A 22893-nucleotide genomic window follows, 5' to 3' on the forward strand; every position below is an offset into this window, starting at 1 on the left:
CTATTAGGAATATTCCTCCTAATGTAAAACGAAGAAACTGAAACATGCTGCCTTTTTTTTTTCTTCTTCTTCTTCTTTAAAATGTGCTAAATTTGAAAATGTTCTTGAACTCTTGAAGGCGCTTTATAAATTTAACATTATTATTATTATTATTGTTATTTAACTAAATAAAGGTGTCCTTTCATCTGTTTGTAGGCTATATTGATTTTATTTTAATTTCTTTTAATGTTTGAATTTGTATTTATTATTCACTGCAAAAATGAGCGCTTGACATTTCACATTTTGCTTGACACCCCTTGCCTCCAGATTAATGTTGTTATACATGCACAGACAAACGAAATTCAGTTTCATGCAGATATTAATATTAGTGCCGATATTAGCCTTTCACCGATATATCGGTATCGGCGTATATTTTACAGATATGCGCAGATATGAAAACTTTTTTGAGAACATATAATGCAGAAAACAATGCTTTAGAATTGGTGTCATCACGTAGTTTGTCCAGCAAAGCGCGCTCCAACTCCATTGTTTACAGAGCTGACTCTGAACTGACGGTGGCTCTGCAGACAGAGTGGAGTTAGGCGGTGCAGAGTTGAGCGGTCTCTTCACGGTAAGTTGCTAACTAGTTTGTGAAATACATACTGGAAAGTTATTAAACAATGACCCCATCATTTTCCCTTTTCAATGTAACTAATATAACGTTAACCCTGTCCCTGACAACCATGTCACTCATGGTTATTACATCTGTTTCCAGTTAGCCAGCTATAGTTTGTCAGTTCAGTAAGTAATGTAGCAGATTGAAAGGTAAGCATCAGAGCATCTTTTTGCAGCTCAACAGACAATGGTGCGGTGGTGGATTGTGCCTGTTGAGTGATGATTTCACACTACGTTGTTACCTAGTTGATGAGATGCAATGCTGGTCCATCTTTTACTCTCCGTGACAACGAGCTTATAGCTAAATAGCTAACCACGTAGCTACTTTCATTGCTTGTCAGCTGAGTGGAAGCTAATGTGTAAACGTATTCACCAAACTGTTTTGTTCAGAATTTGCAGTTTGGTACTCCCTTCAACCGAACAATTCCAGTCGTTGCATTTATAAAATGTAATATTTAAAAGTCTGGTTTTCCACCGCTGAAAGTTTCCCCTGAGCTTGTATAGCAGAATACTGTGTAACACCACTGCCTCTGTTTATCTTGACTCGGCAGGTGTAAATGCTTCTTGTTTTACAACCTGCCAATAATTGACTGTCAGTATTAAAATAGTCAGCATTTGACTGATACTAAACAGTGCTGATGTATATTTAGCTATTTATTTTATTTGAATTTATTCTTTATTTAAATGGTCAGCAACTGACTGATACTGAACATACAGTACTGATGTTTTTTAAGCTATTTATTGTATTTGTATTTATTCTTTATTTAAATGGTCAGCAACTGACTAATACTAAACATACAGTACTGATGTTTATTTAGCGATTTATTTTATTTTTATTTATTCTTTATTTTAATGGTCAGCATTTGACTGATACTAAACAGTACTGATGTTTATTTAGCTATTTATTTTATTTTTATTTATTCTTTATTTAAATGGTCAGCAACTGACTAATACTGAACATACAGTACTGATGTTTTTTAAGTTATTTATTGAATTTTTATTTATTCTTTATTTTCTTTTCATTCATTTCTAGAATTTGTTGACAATGTATAATAATAATGTCAAATATTCTTTGATAAAAATATTTGTTTAAGAAAGCAGCCTTCTGAGTACCTTTGCATAGTCATATCTGTGCAAAATCAGTGCACAATCCACATAGAAAAGGTCTGTTTTCATTCCAGCTCAAAAATTATCTATATCGGCCACCATATCGGTAATCGGTGAATTTTCCCCCTCTAAAATTGATATCGGTATCAAAAATCCCATATCAGTCGGGCTCTAATTAATATCTGAAATTCAGCTTTATCTGGTAAGAAAAGAATTATAATAAAATAATATATATTTTTTTAAATAATAATTGTATAATAATAATAATAATAATTATTATTATTATTATTAGGCTATTATTATGAAAATGCATATACAAGGCATATTTTATTAATAGAAACTATAAATGTAAGAGTAATACTTAAAAATGGGCGTTTCATTTAGTTTTGACGCACTTCCGGTTTAAGCCCCATCCACACCCGGTTCTATCCGAATACAGAGACAGATACAGATAATTTCGTCATATGAACAGATACAGATACAAATACATATAATGGCTTCGCTGCACACCCCTAATAGAAATGTAGCAATGCTATGCAAGAAGTTGAAAAAGCAGTGAGACATGGCACAAAGATGTCAGTCAAGCGCAGGTTTACATAGAAAAACTATGGAAAAACAGCCCCTAAGAGTGAACAGCCCCTAAGAGACCCAATTTTGACAAATCATGTAGTTAATGCGTTTTTCCTTTGGCTGTCAGTATAGTGATCTACCACTTTCAATTCACCTGAAATAAGACAATGGAATGCAATGGAATCTGAAAAACACCAACTCAGTCACTTCCCAAGTACAACTGCATTCTGACAAGCAACAAAGAAGATGGTCGAAGTCCCTGGAGCTCAGCTGAAGATAGTATGAAGTAGTCATAAGTAGTTTTCCCTCCCCATTAACCTTTAATGTCATACTTTCTATCTTTTTTTAAAATCAAATATTTTCACTTGTGTGTTTCTCAGAGGAGCTCAACTCAATGGTAGAGGGAATTCAGCTCAGCAACACTCCAACAAGTTAAGGCTATGTGTGTCAAAGTGTTTAAGGGATCAGTTAAATTGAATCTGTGTATATTTATTCTTGTATTGATTCTTGTATTGAAATGTAGCTCTTAGCAGGACTAACCTATCGAGCCAGGCCAAGAGGCTTTTAGCAGCAGCGATGAGGTCCACCACAGAGGTGAGGAAATCATTGGGCAGCTTGCGGGTGGTCCGGCCGTCGTAATGACCGCTGCGGCGGCGGCACGTGATGAAGTTCTGCAGGTTCTTGGCAGAGGCATTGAGCTTGTGAGAGAGAGTTTTCAGGTTTTCAGTCTCCAGACCGTAATTCTGTCAAATGGAGATGAAGACGATAAAGAGCTGTAGTGATAAATGAGCTCTTCAGTGATGCCAGATGTGGCAACGAATAACTGGCAAACAATAGCAGGTGTGACTAAATCAGATTTGTTTTAATTTTTGCTATTCTTCTCTTTTTTTAGACTCATGATTCTTCTCTCTCTTGATATCAAATGTAACTTTAGCATGCTTTATTGGCAAAAACTGTAAATTTTTTATTGCCAAAGTATTTTCTGAGTACAATGATAAATTGTGCAAAATAAGTATAATAATGAAAAAATAACAAAAGTGAAAATAAACAAGCAATATTACAATTAAAATAAAACAATAAATTAAATAAACTATAATTAAATAATATCAAGTATCTAAAATATAAAAAATTTAAATAGTGCAATATAATTTTGAAGTAAAATGAAATTAATGAAATAGAAAAAAGTTGTACATTAAAAAAGTAGCAATTAATAAATCTAACAAAAAGGAATAAATTAAGCAAATGATTGGATCTGATCAACTAAAGATGAAGAGAAAAACTCAAAAGCCAAGAATGTGCTCTCTTTTTTGTTCTCAGACACACACCCTCTCTAAGATCCCAAATAAGTAATCAGTACCTGGCAGAGAGCGAAAGAGAGAGAGAGAGAGAGAGAGAGAGAGAGAGAGAGAGATTATATGCAGAGGTGCATTGAGTGGGTGGAGAGACAGAACTTTATGTCAGTCGAGCATAAAGTTTGTGGTATAAATAACCCACAGAGGGTCTCTGTTGTCAGCCAACACTTCTCTGTGAGATAATGCAATCTGCATATCAAAATCAGACAAAAAAACATGTCTGAAAGAAGTCAATGTATGCATCATGTAATTTAAGTGTATAGGGGCCTTTGCCACATCTTAGGTCAAAACCGCTGATGTGCATGTGTGTGTTTGTGTGTGTGTGTGTGTGTGTACAGGTTTGGATGGTTTACGAGGACATTTTTAGGTTACAAACTCTAAGATCCCAAATTATAAGGGTATTATGCTATAAATGTGGTTAATGAGGACATCTCTAGTGTCCCCATAATTCAAATCGCTAAAAAAACATACTAAACGAAAATGTAAAAATGCAGAACGTTTTCTGTGAGGTTTAGGGTTAGGGGAAAGAATCTATAGTTTGTACAGAATAAAAATCATTATGTCTATGCAGAGTCCTCAAAAGGATAGCAGCATCAACATGTGTGCGTGTTTGTGTGTGTGTGTGTGTGTGTGTGTGTGTGTGTGTGTGTGTGTGTGTGTGTGTGTGTGCACGCGTATGTGGTAGAGAGAGGTCATGCCAGGTGTTGGGATGCCTTTGGCAAGGTAATAAATTACCTTGTCCCTGCATAAACAAGCTTGATCAAGGGGCTGAGACTGATCAAAAGCAGCATTATGCACATACATTCAGGAGCTTTGACACAAACACACACACGCACATGCATGCACGCACGCACGCACGCACACACACACACACAGACAGATACACTGGCCCAAAACCTAAGCTGACTTGCTACCCAGTCAATGGCTTCCCTGCAAAAAAAGACCAGCTTAAACCAGCATTAATTTCCATGCTGTTCCAAGCCCATTTACACTGGTTTAGTATGTCCAAAACCCAAGCATTCATGCTGCCCTGTCATTCAATAACTACCTTGCAAAAAAGACCAAAGACCAGCTTAGACCAGCATGCATTTCCATGCATAAATTTAAGCTGGCTAAGATGCCTGGTAAGGAACAGAGCACACCAGCATCCTGTGCATGTGTGTGTGTGTGTGTGTGTATGTGTGCGTGCGTGCGTTAAGATCTGCCTCAATTTCAGTATCTGTTCTCACATCAGCACAATATCAATCAGAGTAATGTGTCCTGTCTGGTCCAAAGAACAAATCTCACACAAACTCTCACACATCCAAACACACGCACATACATTACAAATACAGGTAATAAACAAAACTGCACACACAGGCTTTAAACACACACAAATACATTCACAAAAAAATGCATTAATCAGTCTGCGAGTGGAGGGAGACAGGGTAGACGATGTAGAGGGGAGATTCTAAGAATCCTCCATGTTAATCTGTTTAGTAGCTCTCTGCATGAGTGCAGCACTGCACCAGATAACACACGTAGCACAATGAGAGGAAAATAAAGGAACAGGGAGGGAACAAACGAGAGAAACAAATAAATAAGTGTGAAAAACAGGGAGAGAGCGCTGTGCCTCGGAGGTCAACGTGCTCTCAAATACTAAAGGCTGAACAGCTCCCTAGATTCCTTCATTATTTGTGTGCCAGTTTGTGCTTATGACAGTTTCAAAGACACCTAACAGTGGGGAAATGGAGCACAAAACAGATCTTATTAAATTATTACGGTACACGAGACAGTGCTGTAGGATCCTTGTTTGCTGTAATAAAGTAATCTCCTTTCAGTTTATCATAGTGTTTTCATTTGAATAAGACAATCTGGATTTTTAGGGAAAAAAATTCTTTACTTAAAAGGAATAGTTCACCCAAAAATGAAAATTCTCACATTATTTACTTAACTTTATGTTAATGTACTAAACCCACATTACTTTTTTATTGTTAGGGTCTGCTAAGACCAAACGTGTTCTTGTGCAAAAAAAAAGAAAAAAGAAAAGAAAACGCCAGACGAGAGTGCAATAAATAGAACAGAATGCAGGTGTCCCGAGTTGCGTTTTAGGAGTTTGACAGAAAACCTTTAAAAACGTGAAACAGCATCTTAAAAACATGTTGCGCTTATTTGAGATGCTGAAAAACAGTAATATGCAGTCCAACGGTTAAAGATGTCCGTCTAGCGCATGGTTACAAAGAAAACAATTTAAAAACAGCAAAAACTGACGTACAAACATGTTTGGTGTGAATGGCCCCTTGCTTTTTTCCATAAAATGAAAGCATGGGACAGTCAAGCTCCAAAAAGGGCAAAAGAGTACCATAAAAGTGGTCAATACAACTTGCACACAATATTCCAAGTCTTCTGAGGTCTTTCGATAGCTTTATGTGTGGAACAGACCAAAATTTAAGTTGATATTCACTAAAACGGCATTGGTTCTTTCATGTCTTGTTACTGAGTTTGAATATGCGAAAGCACAAATGTGATCTGGGAGCCACATCCCTATTTGCTTTCATTGCATTGAAAAGAGCAACTTGGACATTCTTCAAAATATCTCCTTTTCTGTTCCAAGACAGAAAATCATATAGTTCTGTCAAATTAATACTTGACTTGAATGCTTGAATGAATACTTTATAGACTTACAGACAGTAAAAGCAATCTGACGGTGTTGGCGGTATGGTCCTGTTCTGGGCAAACTCTCTACCTATGCAGACATGCATACGCAGTGGTAACAGAACAGATCCAGCAGAATTATTACAACAGTGTTCCATTTTTGGTAAACATTCTGACAGTGCAACGTAGTACAATTCTTCATTGCATAATAGATTAAATAGATAATAGATTTAATGGACACTTAAAGAACTTTTAAGTACTGTTGATGAATCAAGAACAAGGCACAATAACATGTTGAAGATAGTAATTCCAAACAGGCAAACAATTGTAGTTACACAAGACAGATGTAAAGAAAACTAAAAGCAAAGCTGCCATACAAGAAGTGAATCTAGGGATGGAGGAGGGTGTTAAGTGCAGCTTGCATCCATCCAATGGAAAGGCAGCCAAGGGAATGAATAAATGGAGGACTTAAATCGGACTGTTCAGATAAACGTCTGAATTGTATAGGTAGACATCATGATCAGCTAAGCATCAGCTGATAGCGAGCTTGACTCACGTGACCTGCCTGTACTGACACTACGCTTGACGTTTGAAACAACATGAGGGTGAGTAAATGATAGGGATGGGACAATATATCAAATTTCGAAATATCACGAAACAAAATAAATGAAGCATTATATAGAGGCAAAATTAGATATTTCTAAATTTGCAACATTGTTTTCTGTCTCTGTGATCATAAATTAAATGACCCATTAAACATCAAAATAGCTTTTTTTCTGCATTATTTACAGGGTTCTTCAAGGACTTCACAAGGTCCTTGAAGTGCTTAAGGTGCTTGAATTTAGCTTTTAGAAATGTAAGTATTGGAATACCTGGAAAATCACCTTGTATTGTTGAAAAGTGCTTAAAAGTGCTTGAAATTAAAACGTAACATTTCTTCTGTGTAATATGTGGCCATCAAAGATGAATGATATCTCTTTTAATATCCTTTCTGTTCTTTATAATGAATCTCATATTGTACATCGAATCGAATTGTGAGGTCACTATATCATCCCACCCATAGTAAATGATGACAGAATTTTTATTTTTTGGGAAACTATTCCTTTACATTTAAGAGTGACTTTCAAATTGTACAGCTGTAGCAGGCTGTGCAATCACTTAATGGCTAATTTTATACACATGTCTGCATGTTGACATTCACACACAAATACAGCACACACATATTATGTTTCATAGTGTGAATGTCAGCAGCTCTGATTTGAATGTTCAGAGTAGATAGAGAAGACAGCAAAGTCGTCTTTTTGTGATTAACACTCTCCTAAATGTCAGCTGCACAGGTCAGTGGTTCACAGTCACTCATACAAACCGTAGACTCATTATAGTTCCCCTTGTGTTATCTTACAGCTCAAACTCTAAACCCCACCAAAAACATGTCTTTCAGAAAGACAGGACAGGTGGTGTAAAGACAAAGAGACTAAGGATGGAGGGCATGAGAGGCAGCTCACACAGACGTGAAAAACACTCATCCTGTCATCTGCTCCCTCCTGTCATGGTGCTGACATTCTAAAAGCGTGGGCTGGTAAGTAATTGTTTTAATACCACAACTGAGAGACACAGCGAGAGAGAGAGAGAGAGAATTAGAGGCAAAACTAGTTATTAAGTGCTAGATAATGTAAAAGGCTCAAGCGGTGCAGAGCAAATTCCTTTTTGATTCCCTCACTATCTGTCCTCTTGGTACCTTTTTGTAAAGCAGTTTCCAGCTGTGGAACATCTATCAGACACACACATCAATAATAATTTGTTAAGATACACACACACACACACACACACACACACACACACACACACACACACACACACACAGAGAAAAAGCAGATACAGATTGTGGACACAAAGACAAACCAATACAGCAAAAAGACACATTTGAGCACTGACTGACTGACACATTTGAGCACAACGTGAGGTAAAACACCTGCCATTAAATTTCCCAGAAGCACTAAATTATTGAGTCTTGACATGTGACTTTAAAATTAACATAAAATGGATTTGCAATGTATGTAACTTCCATAATGTTTTTTGTTTTCCTTTGGAATAATGTGCACTGATTAATTGTGCAAAATAAGAACAGGGGCCAGATTCAAGAAAATCTTCATAAGAAAATAATTAAGAAAGTTCTTAGGATAAATGATAAGTTAGTAAGAATATATCTAGCTATAAATATTGATGGTTTAATATATATTAAAAAAAAAAAAAAAAAAAAAAAAAAAAAAAAGATATAAACAAGTCTTTTAGGGAATAAAAAAAAAAGGTTTTTCTTAAAGGTGCACTCAGTAATTTAAAAAGTTTTACTTCTAAAGAAATGAATTGTAATTTTTAAACATATGTATAAAATAATTATCACTTAAATTATATAAAGACTCCAGTCATACCATTAACCTTATAAAAGCTGTTTTATTTTACATGGAGAGGGTCCCCTCATGTTGGCTGCCATGTTAGGATCACATGACCAGCCAAATACTACATGCTTAATCTCAGTAACCACCCTATTATTGGACATTTTTCACTTGTGGATTAAATTAATCATGGCTGACTGTGATTTGTGAATTTCTACAATGGCATCGGTCACTTAAAACTATTGCGTCTTTTTTTTTACAATTTGGAATGCCCAATTGTGGTGGCATAGCGACTCACCTCAATCCGGGTGGCGGAGGACGAATCTAAGTTGCCTCCGCATCTGAGACCATCAACCTGTGCCTCTTATCATGTGGCTTGTTGAGCGCGTTACCGCAGAGACACAGCATGTGTGGAGGCTTCACACAATCCACTGCGGCATCCACGCACAACTCACCACCCGCCCACCGAGAGCGAACCACATTATAGAGACCATGAGGAGGTTACCCCATGTGACTCTACCCTCCCTAGCAACCGGGCCAATTTGGTTGCTTAGGAGACCTGGCTGGAGTCACTCAGCACGCCCTGGGATTTGAACTCGTGAACTCCAGGGGTGGTAGTCAGCGTCTTTACTCGCTGAGCTACCCAAGCCCTTAGAAGATTTTTATTCTTAAGAACACTTTGAAAATCCAGCCCCAGAAATATTAAAGTAAAAAGTAAGTAAATAAAGTATATTTTGATTCCAGGTTGTATTTTAATATCTGTAGAAAAATGTAAAACAATATACATTTAAAGTCTTTTGGGAATGATGTTGTTGTTGTTGTTTTTAAAATGAGAAGTATACAACACAGTATGCAACATCATCTTAAATATCAAGCATTAGGGGACACAGTCCGGTACTAGACACTGTGATGAACAGCAGATGCAGCATCAGGCATATAAATCAATGTGAAGACTCTCACCAGAGCGCACAGCAGGTCGACAGCTTCCAGGATCAGCTCCTGGTGTCCGATGCGGGACACCCCCAGATCCTCCAGCTCCTGATGGGTTATCCTCAGCAGCTGGTCACCTCCAACCTTCTCCTGCTCAAAGTTCTTTATATACTGCTGCAGGCAGTCATCCAGACCTGTAGATTTAGAGAAGAGCAGATAAAAAAGACATCAAGGAAATAACAGGGACATCTGCTCAGTTCCATTTTTCATACTATCCATCCTAAACAGTATGCAAGATCAAGGTTAGTGTGTCTTGATCATAGCATGTTAAAAATAGTATCTTAAAAGTGGCTAGATGGTATACTATTTCCAGTGGATTTTTTTGTAAAGTATGCATCCATGCATGCTTTTTGAAGCAGTTGCATGTCTGAATGATGGCGTACATCCAACCATGTACTAAAAGGAATGTACTTTTGCATTACCAGCACAGTACTTTTCATTCTAAGTAGAACTTACGGGTATGCAAATTGGGATTCAGCCTTACTTTGGTGTAAAATATATTTAAAAAATGTTTAAAGCAGCTGTGCTCATTGTTTAAATATAATGTTTTCTAAGTTCTCCATCCCAAATGTCTAAACAAGCAAAAAAATTATTCTAATTAAAATTATTATTTTTGAAAAGTGCTAAGCACCACCAGAAAAGAAAGGAAACATTAAACATCACCTTCCAAAAATGGACACATAAATATTTTTTGTGATAGGCAGATATGAAGATTTTTCAAACTGAAACTCTTTATCTAACACTCTTAAAACTGATTAACAGATTATTCATTCATGAGATCTATATCAGTCTAGCACGCTCTGTGTTCAAAATCACAAACATAATAAATGTTGTACGAAATTATTTCTACAGTTCTGTCTTCTCTGTCTATCACCTGTACAGAATGGATGCAGCTTTAAGGGGTATAAATACAGAGAAATAGACAAATAATTAAAATAATTAGAGTGAAAGGTAAAACTAAAGTGAAAAAATATAGTAAGAAATTTTGATTAGGCTGAAAGCTTTATAAACACCACTGACAACTGTTTACATCAAACAGGTGACAACATACACTCTCACCATGGTGACACGCACATGTTGAACAGCATTTGCTTGTCTTGGATACCCAATGGCACGTCTTATTGCAGTCACAGTTACTGAACAGCTGTTCAACATAATGTTCAGCATAACTGATAGTAAGATTTTACTAACAGCTGGCACTGTTCCATAACCTAGAGAGCTGCCTTGCTACCTAATGCCTACATAGGCAGCCTACTAACATGGAACCTTAGAACCTTAGAAGGGGGGCACATGACCACTGCTCTGTAATCTCACCAGCTCCCCTCCAATAATTAAATGTAACTAATCTGGAGAGAGATGACAATTTAAATCGCATCAGCAAAACCGTCATCATCCAGCTCATTAACAGGATGGTCCAACACTCAGCATGCAAGACAACAAAAATAACAATAGCTGTCATTACTGCTCATAAACAATATGAGACTCATTAATGAGTGTCTGTTTCACTTGATACATAATTAGTTGAGTGACCCAAGGTCTGAATGAAATGTAGAAAGGACTGCTGAGAATGTGAATTTCAAAATGAGGGTGATGACTAACTTCTGCTGATGCTGTGACTCTGAATCACAGACTGGACAGGTGCACTGAACAGGTAATTGTTAGTTAATTAGTTGTTAATCATGATGTGTGGGCAATGGGATGAAGTGATTTAAAAAAAGGAAGAAAAAGACTGTGAAAGCCCACTGTATCTCTGGGGATGCACCAGTATATAGAAATTTTGGTTGATACTAATAGCCGATAATTACCTATATACTATGAACAATAACCGATAATATATATATATATATATATATATATATATATATATATATATATATATATACATATATATATATATATATAATATTATAAATCTATACCATATTGTCTGTTTTTAAAGGTTTTGTTTTCTATTACTACATCACCAATTTACTTCCCCACTTCTATGGAAATAAATCAAGGCAATTAAGATTAGCAGTGACCATCGAATCCCATGAAGCATTGTAAATTTAATTGTGTCATTTTAGCTACACTTAAAATACATAAAATCAATATTTTTATATTGTACTGTAATTTCTGATTCAAATTTGTCATTTGCAATGCTTCATGGGAAGAGTAGTAATTCCCTAAAAAAATAATTGAAGTACAGTTTTTGCTTAAAATCAAAGTATGTAATGCTGTGATTCATCTTGGAGCTGGTTGACTTGGTCCATGTCTTAGAATGTTTTGAGATTTCTATGGAGTAAATTAATAGGAAAAATACTATTAAAACAAAGGCTAAAAAAAAAAAAAAAGGGGGGGGGGACCTCAATATATTAATCCCTAGCTAATTTGAATACATTTTCACTGTCACATGTTGTGCACATTGTTATACCAGCAAACAGGGATGAACCAAGTGAAAAAAACGAGAAATAGCACATTCAAATACATGCGCTCGCTCACACACATGTAGGAGAAGTGGGAACACATGCTGCTATGAGTTGCATACAGGCAGTGTGAGATTAATTCATCACTTTAGTGCTTTTATAAATGAACCTGAGAGATTATGTACAGACCATACATTTTGTACTGAACAGACCCCCTATCTCGCTCTCTGTCACAACACACACACATACAGGAGTATTAAACCAGCATCACCCTGTTATGGTGCATTATTCATAGCACATGCCCTACTCCTGTGACAGGTAGCACTGCAAGAAATGCAGAGAAAGAGAAAGAGCAAAAATGACAGAAAAAAGGGGTGAAATGGATGTAAAGAAAAAAACATAGTCTGAGCACTTAAAATATGACACATTAAACACCTCCTCCGTTTCCTGTCGTTTTATGTTAGATCAAATTGTCTGCTGGTAAAAAGCTCTGGAGTTACAGATATACCGAACCTCCCAAACCCAGTATAAGTAATGCCATTTAATGTCACTCTACCCTCTATATTCTGTCAATCTTTGTCCTTCATCTCATTTCTGGCAGGCGTGCTGTGCATTATGCCGACCTGGTGACCATTAAAGGGTTGCCGTGACAACTGTTCAAGGGCACAAAGTGCTCAGGGGCTTATAGAAACTCATAGCATTTTCCTGAACCTTTTAAGGCTTTTATGTTGATTCTTATGATTGAATAGTACATGGTTCCACAAAAATGTGTAGCATTCCTGCACAGACACAAACCACACACACAGTCTGCACATGGAGAGGATAAGAACACCCATGAATCATCTGTGAATTCAAAAACATACAGTTTTTTGCAGTTCTGTCATGACACTACCTGCCATGAGGCTCTAAAAGTATGTGTGTGTGTGTGTGTGTGTGTGTGTGTGTGTGTGTGTGTGTGTGTGTGTGTGTGTGTGTGTGTGTGTGTGTTAGGGCTGAAACGATTAGTCGAAGTTATCGACAACGTCGACAATAAATTGTTAATTATTGACAAAAATTTCCGTTGTCGAATAGTCATTTGATCTCATTTAACATAGCATGAGATCACATTAAACTGTAATGATGACGCACGAGAGCAGCACTGCAGTTCGCTTCTGATTGAGGAGAGGAAGAAAACAGCTCACAGTCCAGATGCACTCTAAACTTTCCAAACAGCTTCAGGTGATGTAGATCGCAAAGTATGAGGGAATTATAATGCAAAAATGCAAAATAAGTAAATACAGAAGCGCTCTCGTTGTGGAATAAGTGGAGCCAGCTCTCTTTAAAGGAAACAGCCCGAAGTTACATCTTTAATGCAGTTATATTTAATGCGTTATAGCTTTATTAAAGTTAAAATAATATGGAAGCAGATCATGTAAATAACTACAAACTCCGAAACTGGCATTTCTCTGTGAGGTCAGCACCTCTTCTATGAGTTGCGCAAAGTGTCCCGATCTAAGTGGGAGAGATTGAAACTGCACCTGGCTGATGCACACTCTGTCGTGGGGACGCTCGTCCCTCAAGCGCACATGCTTAATGCAGCTAGATTATAACATGATGGCTCGCGACTTATTGAATCATTATATATGTCACTGTGCATTTCTTATCGAGAAGAAAATTGGCAATACATAGCTTTATTAATATGAGAGAGTTTTTTTGTGAGTTAAAGATTGATTGAAGTGAAAAGAAAGGTTAGAGAGGGTCTTCGACCCATTATACACTGCAACAAAATACATTTTTGATTTGTTTTTGTTTGGCTTGTTTTCCAATATAAATATCTAAAACTCCTTTAAAACAACGTACATTTTCTTTAGCAGCTTTACTGCAGAAGAAAAAATTGTTATCTGAGAATGTTGAATATTAAACACAAATATTTTAAAATATCTAAAAATCCTTTAAAAAAAGATGCATTCACCTGAGAAGCAGCATATAAGATATTTAGACTTGCTTTTAAAGAATGGATCTTGAATATAAGTGTATTTTGTCTTTACTGCACTCGCAGAAGTATAAACAAGTGGAAAAATACACTTACATACAAAATACACTTATATTTAAGATACATTCTCTTAAAGCAAGTCTAAATATCTTAGATGCTGCTTCTCAAGTAAATGTATCTTGTTTTAAGGATTTTTAGAAAATTTTAAATGGAAAACAAGACAAAAACATTTTTTGCAGTGAATTTCTTTACTGAATTAAACTTAATAAAAAGTATCCCCCCCCCCTTTAATTCAGTGAATGTACAGGTTATTTACATTTACAGGTATTTTTAAAAGATGATTTTGTCTTCTTTATTGTTATTAAGCACGTTTAATACAACATTTTAAGTCAGGGCACAAGCTGAATAATCGGTTAAGAGCTAATGTTTAAGCATTGCAATAATTGCCGAATAGTCGAATAATCATTCTAATATTTATTAGATTAATTGATTATCAAAATAATCGTTAGTTGCAGCCCTAGTGTGTGTGTGTGTGTGTGTGTGTGCATCCTTCCTCTAATACTGCTTAAACCCATGTGGGACTTTTTGGAGATGAGAAATTCATCAGTTGGATAAACACTGTCTCAAACTGAGCCATCCAGCTGTGCAGAGCTGGGCATCAAGCCTCTGCTAAAGCAGCAGAGCTGGATGAGGGCCAGTTTTGCTTTCTAACTTCAGTAGAGAGATAACAGACAGCTAATAGACACTATTGATTGGTTTCTTCTCTATTTCAGCATAGAGAAAATGGATCTAGTGTGTGAACACTCTTCTAAAATTCATCAATAGTTCTTTGTAGCACCTTGGGTTGGGTAGAGAGCATTCTTCTTATCGAGAACCATTTGCTATAGATACTTGCGTTGGATATATAATTCTTTAGAGATTAAGAAAATTCTTAATGTTACATTATTGGCTCTGCATATTGGTTCTCGGTGTCATTGCTTTATCTGTTAAAAGTGGAAAAGTAAAGCCCTCCTGGGTTCTTATAAACCACCAGTACATACGTAGATTGTTTTCTTAAAAAACATGGAACTTATAAGTGGAAAGCCTTTTTTGAAACATTTATTTTTAAGAGTGTAGGTCTGAAAGCATGGGAAGGATATTCTCCTCTCATGGTAAGATATCAAGTGGCATCTTACTGTAAACCAGGGCTCTTGAAGCAGCCCGCAGGTAAAATCCAGCCCATCAATCGTTTTTATCTAGCCCTCCAACTGACTTTTTAAATCGCTGCACTGCCTGTTTTATTAGAGCACTAATACCCACAACTCAGCAGTGTATTGAACAACGCACAGTGGTGAGTTTAACAACTGACTCTTGAGTAATGATCTGAATCCAGATCATCAGCAGAGAAGACCAGGTGTTTAACAACAACCAGTGTGAAAATTCACAATATCTGGAGAAAAAGGCTAACTTTTCCTCATTAAACAGAAAAAGTGATGACGTGTTTCCACCTTATTTAGTAGTGTAAATCTAGCTAACTTTTTTTATATTTGCAATTTTTAAATTATTAGTGTAATTTTAACATTAAGCTTTGTATTATATTACCCTGGAATTAGTTTTAAAAAACAAGTTACCAAAGAAGTGATAAGGTTTCTAATACAGCTGCTCAGAGAGTTACAATAAATTTGCCACATTTCCTTTTTGTGACTGTCATAATCCATCACTTTAAATTTTTTTCTTCATTTGGAAAGTTGTGAAAACGTAATAGTGGCATTTTTCTTTTAATGTTGGGAGCAAATGAGTAAGCAAAAATAATATTTGCTGTGATCTTCCATTTTCTTTCATTCACCTCTATAGAGGTTTACCCTGCAATGCTTTACTTTCACGTTCCAAAACCCAGAAGTGTGAATAGAGTCCATAGTCCAGAATGTTAAAACAATCATGATGTTTCTATTTCCAAAGCAATGTTTATAAAAACCTATTTGTTGGCTGAGGATGTGTAGTCATGTTTATTCTCCAGCCTGTATTTTTTAAGGAATGTATGGTCGGACCTTACAAATCTTTAATTTACAGTAATACCCTTGACTAAATAATTGTACTGTAAATAAACATACAGTATTAAGGGTGTTTAGTTTTGTTTATCATGTTAACTGATGTTCACAGCCTGATATCATGAAAAACAGACATATCGTAGCAGTTCTGTGATGAAATGTCCACTGTTTGGCTCTAAAAACGAGTCAAATTTTCTCCAAAACAGGTTTTTTTAAGGTTAATCCTCTATCGAGTTTAAATCAACAAAACCTTCCTCCCTTCCCTAATCCTTAAACTTATCCCCAACTGTTAGTGTAACAAAAAAGTAAATGTGACGTGAAAAAAGCAATCGCTGAAGTTACCACAGTATTTTGTGGTGCTTCTATGACACTTTTGGCTCACATGTTGACTCGCATGCCCTTTAGGACTCATACCACGGTCCTTTGCATAGCAAGTGCAACGTTCCAGCAGTAGAGCTACAGTGCAATTTGATCACGTTAAAACAAGCTTATAAATGTGTTTGGTTATGTAAAGCAAACTTAATATGTATCACCTTTCAAGTCATGCACTATAGTAAGTGTTTAGAATAGATGTCATTATATTGCATTGTGTGAGGAACAGGGCGAGAAATAAGTGTTTAAAAACAGATAATGTGCCTTTTTACTTGTGATTTGTGTGAAAGGGAATAAAAGTTATATGTATAGTAACATGATTCTATGAGACCAGGATGGGTGTTTATTTTACATACAAAGTAATAAGATCTCAAAGAAATTGCTAATTGCTATCCTTCAAATACGCACCCCCAAACCCTCTCTAAGCTCTCTAAAAGTTTTCTTTCTTTGATTCCTTCATCTTCTGAGACCTTCTCTTCACTCCTCTCTGCCTCATGTTTCTTTATGAAGGTTCCAGGGCAGTAACACCTGACCATGAATTCCATTTCTCATATCCTTCCTTCTAAAATCTGGATAAAAGCTGATCTCTTTCAGGTACTGACTCTTGAGTAATGATCTAAATCCAGAGCTTGAGCAGAGAAGACCAGGTTTTCCTCACCCTGTTTGTCTCCTAACAGATGCTCTTCTCCCTGCAGATATAAAACAATTGCTCAAGAGGATTGTGAGTGTCACTGTTGTCCTCCATCTTTAAAACTACAGCCCATGGCCTGTCTGATTCATGAGTTTTGTGGAGCGTCCTCTAAGTGTTATTGTGGTTTCATTCCTTTTAAATCACTGACAATCTCTAAATCATTGTTCAGAACAGATATGAACCCTGCAGTCTCTGTATTGGGAGGAAACTGTTGTTAGTCTTGTACTGCATACATACTGTATTGGTACCTTTCTGAAGTGTTTTGCTGAATATTTCTCTATACTGCAGTTCTTCAGTTCTATAAAGTGATTCAGAGATGACTCACACCCTTTACACCCACTGACAGCACACAAACACACTTTTACACTTTTTCACAGGAGGGAAGAGTCGCCCCGAGCCAAGCCATACACCCACACAACCATCCCTCAAAGCTGTAGACCAGGACACAGTGCTAAAGCGCATGTGTGTGTATTTTTATTCAAAGGTCTCTTAACCTTTCTCTATTTCTTTATCTCACTCTCTCTCTCTCTCTCTTTCTACCATAATTCTGTCACACACACACACAGTCAATCCTCACAAGCTATGCCACATGTCATATGCAATATTCATGTGTTCCCTTTGGACACACCCTGGAGACAGGCCTGTAATCCCCAAAATACCTTTGCTTGGTGACAAGAGAGTCTGATATGTGTGTGTATTCATGTGCATATGCTCTGTCGACCTCCGTAAGCTAGAGATATGCATGCTCCTCTCCAATAAACCATCATTAGCCCCATAATCACCAGAAAACCATTGGAGAAAGAAGCAAACCTAATCATTCCTTGCTGAACTGCACTAACAGGCAGCTTCTAATTTCAAGCAGCTAATTCACCTTCCTACATGACAATCAATTATGACGGTTTCGGAGTGGAGAGAAAGTAGGCCTTTCATATTTCTGTCAAGATATTTCAGCTGAAGCTGCAATTCTACTGCAGCTTGTTTGGTAAAAAAGTTTAAGTGGAAAAGGTCAAAAAGGGAAACGAGTTCAGGTTTTTGTTCAAAGTGAATGGGTTGAAATTCACGAAGCATTTAAGTAATAAATATCTTGAAATCTATATGCATGCAACAAATGAGATCTCTTTAATATCTCAGTTGCTTCTCCTAAACAGCCATGACATATAATTTAGAGCAGATGGATACTTTTGCATAAGTCCCTAGCTTCTCAGATATTTCTCTTGAGAACGAGACCTTAATGAGGAGTTGAAGGTGGGTTCTTTTGACTTGGCCCAGTTAGCAGCCACACAGAAAACCATAGCAGCTGCATAGCAATGCCCTGGCAACCACCCACAACACCATAAACTGTAAAAAAATGACTGTAGCCTAATTTTAACGGTAAAAGAATGTGAAAATGCTACAGAAAATACCTTTAATTGGTTAACGGGTAATTACCTTAACATATACGATACAAAAATATAATATATTTAACAAAACAATACATGAACTTTTTGCGGTAAACAATTGTTAAAATTACAGTGAAAAACAATAATCAGGCATTCCCAGAATTCCCTGCTTGACCCATCACATTTTATTATATTTTATGGGAATAATTATGTTTCCTCTTATTTTTAATATAATTAATGTACTTTCGGTGTTATATTTGATGTTTAGTTAATGTTTATTGCATTATTTTAGTGTCACATCTGTTATACTGATAGTGTTTTGTGTGGGTGACACAGTGTATTCTGTCTCTAGATGTGTATTTGTCTTTGCTCCTGGAAGGGCCTCTCTTTATGAATATCATGTCATCATGTGCGCTTCTATTATCACTATACAGTGATTAAAAACACATTTTAAAGTGAAAAGCAGATTTATAAAGTTCCAGAAGGTTGATGTATCAGGTTTATATCATTTAATATAATGATAGCGGTCACTGTTTCATTTACGGTAAATTTCTGGCAACCACAGCTGCCAGTTTTTTACTGTAAATTTAACAGGATTTTTCATAGTGTAGCATCATGTTGGCAAATTTTTCAAGGGCAAGTACCACTCATGTTTTCTTCAGAAAATTTAAAAATATTGTCTGTGTTATGCAATACACTTTCATGTTATATCTCAGTCTGTACTCTTAAAGTGTCAATCACTTAATTTTTTCTCTTTTTATTTCTCGCAAGGAATTTGAGAAACATCTGAGACTTGGGCTGGGTATCAGATTTCCACATTTGATTCAATTCAGATTTTAAAGCTGCACTACATAAGATTTTTTGGGTTACTATTAGGCCTAACAAAAGGCCATTAATGAATGAGTACATACAAATTCCATGGTCAAAACCCTGTCCTTGTCTTACTCCGATTCACTACGGAAAGCCTACAATAATGATTTTTATTTAGAGCACTCAGGTCGGATTAGGTATATATATCATACGTCCGCGTGTTTATGTCATGACCATCAGCTCAGAAAGAAGGTCCAGCTGTGTCACTTGAGTTGAGGAAGCGGGAAGCGAGTGCAACAGCTGTTCAGTCTGTCGCGGTTTGTAACAAACTGGCCATGGAGACGGTGTTGGGATCCATGTGCAGGAAGTTTATTAAGAGACACGCAAACAATCCAAAACAGCAGGCAGAGAGAGACATAATCGTAAAGCAGGCAGATAAATCCAATAAACCAAATAGACAGTCCAACCAGGCAAACAAAACAAAGGGTAATCCAAAAAGCAGTAAATCAAAAAAAAAAAAAAAAAGTCATAACATGAATCAAGAAACAATGGCAATGGAAAAACGCTCAGTAAGACAGGGTAAACTGGCAATACTTCGCAACGTGTTCAGTGAAGCACATGGCTTATAAAGCTACAAACAGGAAGTGAGAATACAAACAGGAAGTGCCACTAAAACGCAGGTGACGGCTCCCTCTGATGGAGGGATGAACTGTTCATGGGCTGAGGTATTACAGATTCCCCTCCTCTAGGAACACCTCCAGGTGTTCTCCTCCTGGGCCGTCCCCTTGGTCTGGGTGCCAGTCAGTCTGGATGATCACGGTGGAAGTCCCTGATGAGTGAGGGATCCAAAATGTCTGAGGCTGCTACCCAGGATCTCTCCTCAGGACCGTATCCCTCCCAGTCCACAAGGTAATGTAGTCGATTAGCCCTCCTTCGGGAATCTAGAATCTCCTGGACGAGATAGGCAGGGGATCCATCGATCTCCAATGGTGGTGGCGGCATTGATTCAGTGGTTACAGGTTCCAGTGCAGGTTTCAGGAGGGATACATGGAAGGAGAGATACGATAATCAGCAGGAAGCTCTAGTCTACAAGTCACCGGGTTGATTTGTCTTAGTATCTTAAAGGGAACTATGTACCTTGGTCCGAGCTTCCACTCATCCCCTTCTTTGATAAGGGCCAAGTTGTAGGCACTTCTAAGATCCAGCTTAGTAAAAATATTGGCTTCTCTTAGTTGTTCTAAGGCAGATATATCCTAGTATAATGGGGTGGTGAGGAGATGTGATGACAGAGTGTTAAGGTTTCGACATGGAAAATTCCTAATTGAATCTGGATAGGGATGGTTTTATGAGTTATCTGCCCCGTGCCTATGGGTGCATTATCTACTGCAGTGATTCGGATGGGAGGATTACATGGTATTGTAGGGATATTGAATTTGGTAACTATCTTATGATGAATGAGGTTCAATGCAGCTCCGGAATCCACTAGCGCTGTAACACATGATTGGTTATCTTCAATAAAAGTGGTCACAGGAAGAGTAAAATTCTGACTGGAAACTGAATCAAATGTGATGCTCACCCTTACAGAAGATCCAGCTGAGGCTCTGGCTCTATGTGAGCATGTGTTACAACGATGTCCTGGTTGGCCACAGTAGAAACATAACCCCTCATCTCGTCTGCACTGGCGTTCCTCCTCGGGCACCCTCGCACGCCTGATTTGCATGGGTTCATTTGATTCGGCTGACGAAGTAACAGAAGATGAGGCAGTGGCAGAGAAATGCTTGGGTGCACTGGATCGTGGCTGATTGCGCATGAGATTGTCGATTTTTATCGGTCAAGGTAAATGTACTCAGACAAAGTTAATGATTCATCCTTGCATGCCAGCTCAGCTTGCAGTGTGCAAACCTTCTCTGAATACTGATTTGAGAGCAATATCGTTCCAACCGCTCTGCGCTGCTAAAGTACGAATTTGTACTGCATAATCGGCTGCACAGTTTCCCCTGGCGTAGATGCAATAACTGTACAGAAATGTCTCTTCCCCCTGCACGGTATTCAACAACTTCCTTAATCTGTTGTGAGAAATATGTGAAGGAATTGCGAATTTGTTCATCATTATCCCAAACTGCCGAAGCCCACTAATGCTTTTCCGGTAAGCAAACTCATCATTAAAAGCACATTTAGCTGTCTCTTGATTAAAGGAGTCAGGTTGGTGAGTGAAATATATTGAACATTGCCTCAGAAATCCCTTGCATTTGTCAGCAGATCCATCAAACTTTTCAGGCAGTGCCAGTCTTACCGTGTCGGGGCGTGGGGAAGGCATTGACTGGATATAGCGTGTCAAATGTTCATTAGCAGCTTGAAAATTCACAAGTTGTTCTTGAAATCCCTGTAGTACACTTTGATAAGCGATCGTGGATTCTGGTCAAGCAAAGTATTCTGTAATGAACTGGCCATGGAGAGGGTGTTAGGATCCATGTGCAGGAAGTTTATTAAAAGAGACACAAGCAAACAATCCAAAACAACAGGCAGAGAGACGTAGTCGTAAAGCAGGCAGATAAATCCAATAAACCGAATAGACAGTCCAACCAGGCAAACGAAACAAAGGGTAATCCAAAAAGCAGTAAATCCAGAAAAACAGGCAATGGTCATAACATGAATCAAAAAACAATGGCAATGGAAAACCGCTCAGTAAGACAGGGTAAACTGGCAATACTTCACAACGTGTTCAGTGAAGCACATGGCTTATAAAGCTACAAACAGGAAGTGAGAATACAAACAGGAAGTGCCACTAAAACTCAGGTGACAGCTCCCTCTGGTGGAGGGATGAACTGTTCATGGGCTGAGGTATTACATAGTTTCAAGACATCAGCAGTGTGAATATCCTCTCCTAATGGATTTTTAACTGTTTGGCGAAGCTGTTTACCTGCTATAATTCTTAGACATTTTTTCTGGTAGGGTTTTTGAAGCTCATTTTGGTTGTCATACTTTAGTGAATCGAACATAACTTGTGTGTACCGATTGCGATGTGTTTACAAGTTTCGTTTTTCAAGTGAAGATACTGTAACAAGTTTACTAATATTTATGACTTCTGAGTATTTAATAACATTGCTGCAGTATCAAGATTCCCTAAGTGTGTGTCTCTAAATGTGTGTGCCACTGTTTTCTTATTTCTTTTACCCCAGTCAAAGAAATGCATAAGTTGTTGTCACTTTTCATTGTCCTTTTAGCAGATAGTCTGATTAAACAGAGAGGACCATTTAAAATTGTATCTTAAAGCCACTAATCATAAGGTGGTTCCCCATGAATGTATACTCATCTCAAGTTGTTTATAATGTACCGATTTCACAGCACAGTAATGTATGAAACTTTTTTAGCGTGCAACCATCTCTCTATTGTTTGCTGTGCATATGTGGGACAGTGAGTAAATGTCAACACACTCTCACAGCGAAATCGTCAGGATTCGTACAACTTTTCTAAATTTGGCTAATTTGCATGATATCGTGTGACTGCACTCGTTTGAATTCCTATGACTTTCACTAC

General features: G+C 37.3%; 1 protein-coding gene across 12 annotated transcripts in view; it reads right to left on the reverse strand.

Annotated features, from left to right (window-relative positions):
- Positions 1–22893, reverse strand: part of LOC127434400 (connector enhancer of kinase suppressor of ras 2-like) — a 129427-nt gene that overhangs the window by 91310 nt on the left and 15224 nt on the right. For all 12 annotated transcript variants that reach the window (XM_051687122.1, XM_051687121.1, XM_051687120.1 and 9 more), the window contains exons 2-3: positions 9671–9834; positions 2872–3074 (exon numbers count right to left, since the gene is read on the reverse strand). In XM_051687122.1, coding sequence (XP_051543082.1) covers positions 2872–3074; positions 9671–9834 — 367 coding nt within the window. The remainder of the gene's footprint in view (positions 1–2871; positions 3075–9670; positions 9835–22893) is intronic.

This window comes from Myxocyprinus asiaticus, chromosome 44 (genome assembly GCF_019703515.2).
Source record: "Myxocyprinus asiaticus isolate MX2 ecotype Aquarium Trade chromosome 44, UBuf_Myxa_2, whole genome shotgun sequence".
NCBI lineage: Eukaryota > Metazoa > Chordata > Actinopteri > Cypriniformes > Catostomidae > Myxocyprinus > Myxocyprinus asiaticus.